The following is a 13,549-nucleotide window of genomic DNA, read 5'->3' on the forward strand; positions in this document are numbered from 1 at the left end:
TGATGGTAGGATTCTTTGGTCCTAATGGAGCAAAAATTGTTTTATGTTCCTGCTCCTGAGTTTGTCAGTCTTCAAAAGCTGATATTTCCACTGAGGCAAGGTGAAAAAATTGGTCTCTGAAGGTTACATCCATATGATGCTGTGTTATGTACCCACTATATTTTTATTTTTCCTTAATGGACCTTATTTCCCCTAAAAAAAAATATATGTAGGAGCCAAAAAACAGGTTGACTGAAAGAAGTGAAAGGGATTTTTTTCCCCACATTCTCTAAAGCCATCAAAACACAGGTAATAAGAAAGATTGTTATTTAAGAGGGTCTCAGTAAGCAAGTGAATTTGCTTCCATGGTGGTGTGAGGAGACACATTCTTCAGAATTATTCCAGAAGAGCAAAAATCTAATTCATCAAAGTCATCATGCCACAGCTGTTACAACAATCTATCTCCTACTGAAGGCTAGCCAGCTAATTTTTGAGAAGTGACATTTTTCACAGTTTGTTGTTTTCTCATCAACATGGCACCAGCCACATCAAATACAATCCCCCCGTGATGTTGGCATTGATGAATTAGCCATGTGCTTTCTATTTACAATACAGGAGTTTCAATTTCTTTGGGTGAAAAGAGAAGTTTTAGGTAGAATGTAGGAGTTTTCTCTCCGGTCTGTGTGAATGTTTTCCACGTTCAAGTACTTGTTAAGATGTGCTGGAATTCAGTAGCATAACAGTATTTTTTACAGAAACACATAGTTCTGCAAAACTTCACTAGACTGTTGCAATGGATTATGGATGGGTGAAGCATTTTGGCTCCATTCTTTACCATGACTTGAACTATGTCACTCTTTCTGGGGTCAACAGTAGTTTCCCTCTGCAGTAATTTGTCATACAGATCTGACTGTACAAATGTAGTAGATGCTGGTAAGAGGCTTATGCTACAAGGAGGAAAACTGTCTGGAAATAATCTTCTTGCTAGTCTGATGTATGAAGACAACAGAGGTACTCCACCGTTGGGATTCACACTCAAATAGGGCCCCTTCTTTAATATATATTTCCAACAGATACAGTGTTGGCCATGATAAACAGAAGCATGTCCACCCACAGTGTTTGAGGAGAGAAAGTTCCTTCCAGCTTGGATCTGTCCAGCTCTTTCTCATGATTCTTTTACATACGAATTTCAGCAGCAAGAGCAGCCATAGTGCTGAGATACTCAAAAAATGCATCTGCACCATAAGAAACTGCCTTTCAGATCTCCTGCATAAACTATAAAAATAAAAAGTATCTTGGCAATTATTTTTCATCTGTGAAACATGCTTTTGTAAAGCTGTGGCTATAATTTTTCTTGCACAGAACTCTTTGTGCTCCCTTATTATTACCATATGCGGAGCGTTTTTGCAGTTCAGCCACTCCCTGAATAGCCAAACTCTGAACAATTTCTTTTGTTCTTTAACTTGCTTACTTCTAGACATAGACAGTCTATCTTATAATTGCCAAGGAGCTAATAAGAGTATTCAGACTGCAGGTAGGGCTCTCAGCTGAGAGTCTTGCAATGTAGAGTTATGTTGCCTCAAGAAGTTTTGGAAATGGTACCTGGCACTTCTGGTTTACTTTGGAATATTTAAAACCATTCCTCATCTTTCATCTTACTCCATTATTGATAATTTTCATCACCTAATTTAGGCTAATATGGACACTAGAACCACTTAATGAAATTCATGGCTTCAGGTCACATGTTCATTTGTTTCTTTAAATTCAAAGTACCTAAAAAATATGGAAAAAGCAAACATTTTCTTTCACATCACAAGATCAGCAAAATATGTGTTAGCTGCCACTTTTCCTCAGCAGGTAACTATTAACATTGGCATATTGCTTTCCATGTGCATGCTGCACATTTCTCTGCACTAAAGGCCCTGGACTTAACAGGTGGATTAAAATGTAAATTTGAATAACTTCTGTTTATGTTCAGGAATTGAAGTCTAATACTTAGAACCTAGTTTCAGCATGGTGTAACTTTCCTGGTTAATGAAGCCTTAGTCGTGGTGCTGCAATTCATCACTCTCCCAGTTTTATCAGGATGTGGCTTCCAGGACTCTTCTGTGCTTCCATGGTATGCTTAGAGAAACTTCTTGGTTTGATAAAGGTGATCTTGCAGAAGTTTTTTACATGAGAGAGTTGATACATGGCTTGCAAACAAGTGAGAGATGGGTGGGATTGCAGGATAATTCTATCAAGGTATTAAGAAAGCCTTTCCATGAGAATGAAATCAGTGAGGTGTTTTCAGGAGGGTTTGTAGTTCAGATCTTGGATGATTAATTTTGCACCAGTGTTTTGAATGAGTCTAGGAAAAACAAGGTGTTTCTGAAGGCTGAAGGTGATCAAGCCTCTAGTAGTTAAGATGGAGATACATAAATTTCTGGTCAAGAAAATCAAGCAGCACTGTTGATTTTGTTTTTAAAGAAACTCACTTCATTTAGACCTCTACATCTCTACCTCAGAACACAGTTATACTTTGCAATCTCCAGGTGATGATCCATCTAGCTGAATTTTATGTCTCAGGTAATAACTGATACAAACTGCTTGAGGGAAGAATTCTGGAAACTCTGAAATTGGCTTTGTTGAAAGAGCCTTGTAGTGCTTCATTTGTCATTGTCAGTATTTTTTCTTTTTGCAGTAAAGGGGTTTTAGAGAGGTTCAGCTCATCTTTCTTGTACTCTTTTAGTCTGTTCTTTTTACACTAAATTTTTCTCCTGCCCAAATTATCTGGATTTTTTTTTTTTTGTTTGGGTTGGAATTTTTTTCAGTAATTACCTGACTGCTGGGCAGAGAGACTTGTTGCAGGATGATTTAGTGCACTTTTCTTTTCCCACACGTGGAGCAAGTGACTTCTGTACTTGGGCTGTTGTGTCCCACTGATCTTAACAGTAATTATTTTCAGTCATTGAAAAAGAAGCAATAATGTTTCATCAATAGAAGAGATTTAGCTTGTTGATGATCTTAACTGTGCTCATTGTTCACATAGCTCTAAAGCAAAATTTCACTAAAGAGGAGTTTCATCAGATTTGCTAGGAATTATATATATCCTTCCTAGGAATACTGTATTAAATCTAGTAAAGTCATCCTTGGTAAGCTTGTAATTAAACAAAGGGGAAAAAACAAAGAAATACATCCTTTAAAGAAAGAAAGAAATGAATCATTTTAATAGTATCCCATGATGAGGAAACCTGACAGTTGTGGGGTTTTTTTGACTTCTATCTAAAACTGAAATGGGTGTTTTGAAAAGGCAATGAGTCATATTTCACCTCCACAGAGCTTAGATGGGATGATGTGCAAACCTGCAGCCTGGGACAGATTCTCTTTTTTTTTCCCTGCCACACAGGTATTTTTAAGCTCAGTCTGACATAGTAACTGGCATGCAGTTCATAAAGCTGCTGTGAAGCTGATGTGTGCTTTCTCCTGAATCTCCATTTGTGTGCATACTAACATGTGAGATTTTCAGGCACCTGCAAGTAACAATCTAACAATTGCATTTATACTAGATAATTTAAAAATGTGAAAAAATTTAGTCTCATAATTTTGTCAGGATATGAGTTTCTGATATCTGAATAAACCAAATCAAAACAAACAAAAGATCAAACAAAAATACGCCTGTATATAGGGTGTGGTTTTTTAGCTTATAAAGAAGGAATCATATCTGTTTTCTGCATATTATTTGTCCTGACTCACAAATCAGTGTTCTGATGAGTATTCCTTAATTGAAAAAGATCACTGAAGTATGAGTGGAGAAGTTAAGAGTAAGAAGATAATCCATACCTTCTTCTTTTTCTTTGCTTGGAGGATTCTTTTATTGCACAGTAAATTTCAACATCTGATATATTTTCTTACCTTTTCAGTGAGAAATTTCTGAAGAAATTATTATCACATTAAATCTGCTTTAAGTAATAACATTTGCCATCTATTTGACAGAAACTCTCCAAAGGTTTCTGATGCCCTTTCTTATAGTCACTTTCTAACAAAAACCCCAAAATCCTTAAAATTTTTACCTGCAGAGTAACAAAAAGGCAAAAAGATATTGCTTAAATGGAAAACAGCTGATGTAGTGAAGCACTAAACATATTTTTCTTTGAGAGACATCCTATTTTCAGTATTCTTGAGGAGTGGAAGCTACTTTGTGCAAAAGCAGCCTGAAATGCCACTCATATTCTCCTACCTCTCATGTGTTGTCTTTGTCCATAATTGGGTTACTAGACAGGTAGTTGAGTGCTGAGTAAATACTTGGGTACTACTTGGAAAAAAAGAAATCTACTGTACAAACAACTTTTGAGGGTTCTGGGGGGAAAAAAAGATGCATGTAAGAGTGTAAGTAAATAGTGCCATGGTTTAAACCCTGGCTGGCAACTCAGCACCCACACAGCCACTCAAACTCCCCTGGTGGGATGGGGGAGAGATTTGGAAGAATAAAAGTGAGAAAACCTGTAGGTTGAGGCAAGGACAATTTAACAGTTAAAGCAAAAGGTGTGCACACAAGCCAAGCAAAACAAGGAGTTAACTCACTGCTTCCCATGGGCAGCAGGCATTCTGTTATCTCTGGGACAGCACAGGTCCATCACACCTAGTGGTTATCTGGGGAGACAAAGGCCATCACTGTGAGTGTAAGCTTTCTTCCTTTTTGTGCCTCCTTCTCTACCTTCTGCCTCCAGCTTCATACTCTGAGCATGATGCACTATGGTGTGGAATATCCCTTGGATCAGTTGGGATCAGCTGTCCCAGCTGTGTCTCCTCTCAACTCCTTGTGCACCCCCAGTCCCCTCTCTGCTGGGGTGGGCTGAGAGGCTGAAAAGGCCTTGATGCTGCATGAGCACTGCTCAGCACTCACTGACACATCTCTGGATTATCAACGCCATTTTCAGCAGAAGTACAAAACACAGCCCCACATGAGCTGCTGCAAAGAAATTTAACTCTGTTCCAGCAAAACCTGCTGCATCCAGCCCTAGCATACATTTAAAAGTGGTAGTGGAAAGCTAGAGGGGAAGTGCACAGTCCAGAAGAAACACTTTTAGTACCATCTGTACTATCTGCAGTAAGTGAAAAAATATTTAGTGTACATGTGTTGTCTAAACCTACTCATCCAGTTCTTCACGATTCATTGTCTTGTCTAATTTTTTAAACTGCACTACAGGGATTGTGTTAGGGAAGACCATGTATTTGGTACTTCTTGACAAAAATTACTTGCTAATCTGTAGTGGCAGTTATGTAATAGAAAGTAGTTTGATCTACATAGCATGGCTCTGAAGACATTCAGGTTTAAGTCAAAGACAGACTTTGACTTGAATTCTTTCTCTAAAAATTAATGAAAAAATTAAATTTTCCTTATCTCAAGAAAATTACTTGGAATTCCAGTGCAATCTTGTAATGAATTTCAATAAATATTGTCATATATAGGGTTTTTCTCAGTGCAATCCTGAAGCAACATCATGTACTATTTCAGCTCATCTTTGTCATCGAGCCTGTATTTTTTGTGTATTCTAATCTTTTATATTTTTTAAAAAATGCTTTCTCTCTCTTTCTAACACTAGAAAGAAGTAATTGAGGAAAGAAGGAAATTGTTAAAGAGTCAGTATTTTTATAATGAAGGAATAGTATTCTGTTTCACAGTATTTTTTTCTTCTGGAAGGCAGTGTGTCTCAAGACAGTTTTGCTTTCTTCCTGTATTCTACAAAGCAAATCCCAGAAGACATTTTGAGATGTCAGACCAAATAGCCCTGGTAAAAATGGAGTCATGGGAGAAATACCTATTATTTTCCATTCCTGTAGAGAAGCAGATGCTTCTCTGCAGTCTGCTGGGAATTTCTGAATCTTCTTTCAGAGACTCTTCGAGATACTACATACAGTCCTTTAATTCAAATACAGGAGCTGTGTAGCATGGATGAAGAGCAGGCAAAAATCCAGTAGTACTTTTAAAATACCTGTCATTGTAAAGAAGCCCAAATAATATTTTTTTTCCTATGATAAAGAAACATTGCCTAAAAACAGTGCTTATATTGACAATGCAAGCACTAATACAGGTGCAAGAATGGTCCCTGTAAGCCAGTTTAACCCACTAATCTTCTTCTACAAATACTTGCATAATCATTTTTCTGCATTCATTCATCATAAGAATAATTACATCTTTTGGGCTAAGCTTGCAGTGGACCTAAGAGTTAAACTTACCTGCTATCCCACAAAGCCCTGAGAGGAGCTTTGTATGCTTACCACAACCTTGCTGTTGTGTGTTTTATCTGGCAATATCTCTAGCTTGTTTTCGAGAAGTTAAGTTATTCTTAGCCAGAGTTTACCTCACTCTTTGTTTCTGTACCTGCAGCAGACTGTGTGTGTAAATATTACTAGGTAAATATCTTGTAGTACTCAGTGCTAGAAAAAATCTGGGATAACTAATAACTTGGAAATGCGTTAATTTTTGGGGTGTGTAGAACCATATTTAGAAATTTGCTAAATAATTACGAGAAAATTAGTAAGTGTTACATGTGTGCTGCATGTGTGGAATCAAGAGGCACAGAGGAAACATAATAATAAAAGCTCTACCATTTTAATCCACTGGATAGTGTTGCTTTCTTCTTCCTTGCTACCAGGGAAGGACTGTTCAGAGATAACATCTGAAAGATAGCGTAGGTTGTCCCAGCAGTCGCGAACTTCCCTGGGATGTCAGCACATACATAAGGCAGTGGTCATGCAGACAGCCAGGAGAGTGATGACCTGTTTTACACTCTCAGCATGTCACCCACTCATGATGTGACAGGAAACCACAGCGAGGGCTGGCGGGAAAGTGAGGTAGGGCATTTTGTTCCCACAGGGCTTCCCAGACCCAGTAACTTATTATTGGATCTGACAGGTAGGTTGGTGCATGGCCTTCTTACAAAGCCAATACTGTACCAAAAATAATGAGCTTGAAAATGTGTGCATCCAGCTGATGGCCCTGTTCTTGTTAAGTATGTCTGGAATTTTTGGCATAGTCCAGGATCTAGGGTGGGAGAAGACAGATACTTAGGGAATTCACTAGATGATATGGCAGCAGTTTTTCATAGTGGTTATTGTTTTCTTGATAGCTCGTGGAACTAGCTCTATATATGCCTACCTACATGTAGTACACATCATTATTTATTAGTCATAGTGCAGAAGGTATGAATATGCACTCCTGGATGAAGTAGTCACCAGAACCCCTGCAGACCTGATTTAGACTAAACTTTTACACTGGTTGTTAGCTCACAAGCCAAAGTAGTGCTTAGGAAGGGGGCTAAATGCATCAAGGATAAAATAGATCAACATAAACCCAGCAAATATGTTATGTGCTCTTCTCAGCAGCAGTGATCCAAATCTGGCAGTGTGAGCAGTCAGCCCTGAGGGGCTGTATGTTTAGGGGGGGCAGACTGGAGAGGGGTGCCTGTGAAGCTCCGGGGGGAAAGTCTGAATGCATTTAAGAGAAAGTTTCTCTTCAGCAGACACAAAGTATTGTCCCATTTGCATAGGGCAAACACCTAAGAGCTCATGATTTCAGCTTAAAACATTAATTTAAGGGCAGAAAAAACTGCCATTCTTTGCCTGCTCTTATTCCATTGCCAGTGAAAGTTAACCTGACTGCTCATTGTCAGAAGACACAGCAAATAAACATCACATTTAAAATGAATCCAAGTTTCTTTAGTCCTCTATCTTCTGATCACCTAAACAGGCAGTTGATACAAGACCAATTACTCAGTTATAGCAGTATACATCTACTTTAAATCCTTTGTATAATTTGCATTCATAGAACTGCAACCAACTTCTGACTCTTAAAAAAATAAGTAACTTGTGAATTCCTACTCATTCCATGTTTCCCAAGGGAAAAGAAGAGAAAGTGGGGTAAGGTACAGGACTTCTCAGAGAAGGTGTATGTGGAAATCTTTAGTATCCCTGCAGATGGTGTGAGCTAAAGTTTCTTATTAACAATAATTTCTATAATATTAATTTAAATACAGAGTAGTTATGAGATTTAATGTTGCAACCACATAAATAAATAGGCAAAGTAAGTAGCTGTTTTCTGTTATTTAAAGAAATAACAGAAATAAAATAATAAAGCAAGATGCATTATTTCATATGTTTGGTTATATTGGACCACTGTGATTTGCCAGACTAACAATTCCTTCATTGCATGTTGAACCTGTCTTTTGTTAAACATCAGCTATTGCCTCCTACTTCCCACCATGCTGTTTTTATTAATCCTGTCTTAGATCTGCTTCTTTTGTTGTTTCTTTTCTGTGCCTTCATTCTCAAAATGTATTGCATTTAGCTGCTGACACAGTTACTCATCTTCTAAAGTCCACAGTATTCCCCAAGTCTGTTTTTTTTCCCCCTCAACTTCAGTGTTACTCTGATTTAACTGTTCCATTTTGTTTTGACTTTTGATTATCCCAGGGTCCGATTGGTATGGATGGAAAGCTGGTAGGTGATTTGTTCAAAACCAGTGTAATTTAGGTCTCTCACATATTCCCCTCTTTGCTTTTTATAATTTCTTATGCTGAAATGTATATTAGTCAAATACTGGCTTCCTTCAGCATAACTTAGCATAGCAGTAGCAATCCAGTAGCATGGATTTTTAACAGGCTGCTGAAAAGCCACTTCAGTCTTTTATGCCTATGCAAGGAAATGGAGGTCAGCCCTGCTTCTCCTCTTCACTGACCCTTTTCTGTCTGAATTAGATTGGAAGGCAGATGTTCCTCCTTGGGTGCTCTGTCCAAGGGTAGTTTGGTGGTACCTTTCAAACAGCAGGACATCACTTCTGACTACATTTCTGTGACTCCTCCTTCTTTCACAAATTCTTATGTTTTAATTTCTGTGCCTGGATTATGTTGGCTGATTCAATCCAAACAGCCTCATGTACCATAATAAATGCATTTGTATGATATTCCAGATATTCATTAGGGGTGTGCTGCTTGAATTAAGTTAGAAATAACATTTAATTTTATACAGTGCATTTGTTAATGCATTCGTACTTGTATGTATATTTGTATAGCTCTATGTTTAGATGTACAAGCCTGAAGTTTATGTTCCCAGCTCTTTAAAGATTAGCACCATGGCAAAGGTGTGAAAATCCAATTTTGGCACTTTCTCTTGCTGTTCTTTCACTCCCTCTTTTTTCTCCCTTCCCAGGGCACCCCTTTTCACTGATACCCTGGATACCTATTTTCTTTTCTATCCTTTTACTTACTACAAGCTCCATTTCCTTTGCAAGCTCAAATTGTTAACTTGCAGTATCAGCTTTCATTTTCTCCTCTTTCTTTACTCTTTGAGGTTTCTTTCTCCTTTAAGTAACTTGTCTGTAAAAGTAACTTATTTGCAAATGCTGTCAATAATCTTTTTCTTTAATCTCTTTTAGGGGAGTGATAATTTGCCTGTTGACTTTAGTTACACCATGGATTTTTTTCTTTTTGCTTTAATATAATTTATATATCAGCAGCTAATATTGGTTTCAATTTCTAGGAAGGGATTAACTGACAACAGTAGAAGACTTTCCATCATGGCAATTAGAATAGGTTACCAAATCCCTTTTTTTGCCTCCAAGTAGTGTATTAAGCCAGTAAATAGGAATACAGAAGGGAAAATGGTTCTGGAGATTTTACTGAAACCATGAGATATTATGCAGCTATACCCACTGCAGTAATTTAGATTAAAATTAAAAAATAAAAAGCATTCAGTTGGGATAATCAAGTATATGAGCAAGAGTCTGGGGTTCAAAGCAGCAGCCACCAAAATGCACCCAACCAGTCAGTGGTGGTGGGACTGATCCCTAAATGCCTGCAAAGACTGCAATTAGTTGGTAGCTAGAATCAATGAATCAATTTTAGAGTATGTAACAGATTTGAATAAAGAGATATTCATTAGACAAAAATCAGAGTAATGCTGACTTTTCAATCTTGAACAGTGTTTTCTCTCCATTGTTTATCTAAAAGTTAGAGAAAGACTTACAGCTAAAACATTTTAGTCCACAAGGGACGTGAACTGGGGGTGATTTATGCAGCAGTGAACCAGACTGATATCATTCAACAGTTCTGAGGCCATTTTGGGAACACAAGCAGATAAATTGAGATTGAGCTTGCTCCAATGAGTTATGATATCAGATTGAATTCATGTTAGAGGGTTCTTTAATGAACACCAAAGTAACTCAAGGAGCTTTATTCCTGACCCTTTCACAACATACAAAAAGGAGAGATGGCAAAATTAGCAGCCTTTTTTTTGTGTCCCGCTTTTTGAATTGCTGTTGTGTGACAATAACCCTTTACTATTAAAAATGTCAGCGTTGTGATGCTTTTCTACCCATACCTTTGTAAGAAGAGCTGATGAGTTCCATAATTCAGTGCTTGTTGCACCCTCTGGGTAGTGTCATTTACTGGATCACTTTTGAGAAGGGAAAATTCTACTGTAACTGCAGTGGATAGTAGGGCAAGGAGTAGATAAGACTACTCAAAAATATTGAAGGGTTAGGAACCATTGTAAAAAGCAGAAAATAATTACCTTCACTAGTGCAAATTTCCTTCCATGCTGAAGGAGCTAATAGCCAGGGGGTTAAAATCATCCTGCTTTTGAGTACTTTTGTATTCAGCATCTGCATTTATAGCTAAATGCAGGATAATTGTAATATTGGCAGCATATATAAACTAAGAGTAATGCAGTGATTTTAGTCCCCAATATCTCATAGAGTTTTCTGTCTGCTTGAAAAAATGTTGTCCTATAAAAATTCATTTTCCAGCTTTTTCTGTATTGGAGACTTGAAATAAGATAATTAGAAATGCTCAGTACCAGGAAGGCAAAGTAGTGATTCTGTTGAAAGTAGAAAACACTTTTGTGGCAGCATGACTGCAACCCTCACCTCATATTCAATTCAGGATATGTTTGTGTTATGTGTGTATGTGTCTTGTATCATACATATAGCATGTACCATGTGGACCCTTAGCAGCCTCTATGTCTTAGATGAAGGAAAAAAAGTAAATTTTCATATCTCATTGTTGAAATAAATATGCATATATTTGGTTTATTTGCTTTCTACGGCTTTAAATCAACTCTTTGTTGAAACATTTTGGTAATTTCAGACCTTCATTTAAGTTTGGGCTTTTTTAATATATATATATGTTGGGACAGCCTTTAATGATTTGGTCAAAATATATTGCAACTTTAGATACTGTTGTGAGCAAATGTGTTCTGAATTCTATGTATAAAGTTTGCAGGCACAGACCTCAGTTTAGGTAATTTATACGATTTTATTGTACTGGCTGCCCAGTACTGATATATAAGCAATTCCTGATGATTTTAAGATCAGGTATAACATAGAATAGCTTAAAACCTGCTGTGAGGGGAAGATTGAGGTAATATATGAGTGCTGAGGAGTCTCAATCATATTCATTAACCCAGCATGATGTGTAATTTCATCGAGCTCACCAACTCAGAAAGTTTTAGCTAATACTTGAACTGCCAACCTCAGCCAGTAAGTTTGGGTTTTTTATATTCTCTATGGTGCAGTTTTGTTCTAAAGAATGAATAGAAAACTGCAGCATCCCCAACAAGGAATACTTTATGCTGCATTCAGTGTAAAGATTAGATAGCCACAATAATTCTGTATTTTACCATTATTTCTCTGTAATGTGACTCCATATATTTAAAAAAATATTTTAAAACCTTGGTGTGAATTTAAATACCATTTTATTGTGTGGCACAAGAAGTTTCATTAGTTACTATAAAAAGCATTTCTTCATTTGCTTTTTGTGTTGATAATGGTTCCCATTTGAAATGCTTCTCCCTCCCACCCCATCTAAAATTGCCCAGAATCACAGGATGGTTGAAGTTGAGTTGGAAGGGACCTCTGGAGGTCATCTGGTGTAACCTCTCTGCTCAAGTAGAGCTGTCTTGAGCAGTTTGCCCAGGATCATGTCTAGATGGTTTTTGAGTGTCTTCACGAATGGAAACTCCACAATCTCCCATGGTCCCATGCTTGGTTAACAGTAAAAAAGTATTTCCTGAGGTTCAGGCAGAAAAGTTTCAGCTCTCTGTAAAAGTACCTTCCAGCTGAAGTGCTTTTATATGATTTAAAAGAAGTCTCCACGCTCAGTTTCTGTCAACAAAAGGAAACATAGTCTCAGTTTAACTGAAGTATTATTTTAGTTGTCATAAAACACCAGAGGCTAAGGTAGCCCTAGGCGTTTAAAGGAATTCTCTAAGGAGAAATATGTAATTATTTTTCTCTGTCTTACATTCTCTGGGTCATGTTGTTTATAGTCCCAGCTACTGTACTGTTTGCTAAAATAATTCTGCTTCATGCAAGTAATTTCTGTTAAGGGCACTAAAATAATTCATGAATTTCATTGGCTTTTCATATTTAGGGAAATGAGGGATAGGAATTCTGGTTTGTATGGGCTTGCAGCAAGAAGAAATACTCAGTGGGCAAAGGGTGCCTCTCCACTTGTCCAGGAGTGATCTAAAGGGGATGTTGATAAATAAGGGAGAGGAAATGTATCAGCTGTCTTCTTGGATTGACTGACAAAAGCTCATCTCAGAACTTCCACAGTTGCTGGTTTAAATACTGATTTATACTTGCTTAAAATGATGGTGCCTGTAGCAACGGCAAAAAGATTGCTGTTTGTCCAGCAGTGTGTTCCTCCAGTTTTGAGACTTTGTTCATTCAACAAGCAGTAATATTAAATAATTAGCATCTCCTTGAAGTATGGAGGGGAGTCATAATAAAGAAATGAAAGAGCAAAAAACCCATATTACCTGCTCTGAATCAACTCAGCACCTCTGACTTCTTTCTCACTTAAGAACTGCTAATTAAGTCCTCCTATCATTTCCAAATTGTTAATGATATCTAAAATAAGAAGTTTCTCAAATGCAGTTTTGATATGTTATTGTAATTTATTTCTAGAATCAGTTAGTTGCAAGAAAGTTCATCAGTTTGAATTAAAACACTCAAATTCCATATCAGCTTAAGAGTCCAAAATCTGACTTCAATGCAGTCACTGTATATTTCGTTAGCTCCTTATTAGAAAGAACTGTAACTATTTTCTACTATTTAAAGAGTTCATCTTTGTCATAACTTTCCATAATCTTATGTTTTTCTTGTTTTTTTTCAGGGTCAGCCTGGTCCTCAAGTAAGTGCCATCTTATTTTCTTACATAAGTAACAGTTAAATACAAGGCCCACTGAGCTCAGGTTGTCTACAAAGTATTTTACTTTATTTTTTGATCCTACTGTAGTAAGATAGAAACTGATAACCATTGCATAATTCTGTAAGAAAAATATTTCCCAAGAGAGAAATATGCCCCCCACATATGGTTAAGTTCCCTCAGCTGTCTGACCAGATGGTGGGGTTAACAACATAATACTGAATAGAGCAAATCTCCTAACTATGGCTTGAAACTTTGCCACCAAACTTTAAAGCAAGATAAAATAACTTAGCAAATGTGTAGCAAATGTAATACTTCAACTGCTTATTAATCACATGCTAATAATGTTGCTATAATCCAGGCAGCCCTCAGTTATTTTA

The 13,549-nt window shown here is 37.1% G+C and overlaps 1 protein-coding gene across 1 annotated transcript in view; it reads left to right on the forward strand.

The window, feature by feature from the left end:
- Nucleotides 1-13,549, forward strand: part of COL25A1 (collagen type XXV alpha 1 chain) — a 298,121-nt gene that overhangs the window by 164,909 nt on the left and 119,663 nt on the right. The window contains exon 5 of the mRNA XM_071431776.1: nt 13,137-13,154. Within this exon, the coding sequence (XP_071287877.1) occupies nt 13,137-13,154 (18 nt within the window). The remainder of the gene's footprint in view (nt 1-13,136; nt 13,155-13,549) is intronic.

This window comes from Agelaius tricolor, unplaced genomic scaffold, assembly GCF_023055355.1.
Source record: "Agelaius tricolor isolate 1412-34295 unplaced genomic scaffold, bAgeTri1.0.p SCAF_8, whole genome shotgun sequence".
Classification (NCBI taxonomy): Eukaryota; Metazoa; Chordata; class Aves; order Passeriformes; family Icteridae; genus Agelaius; species Agelaius tricolor.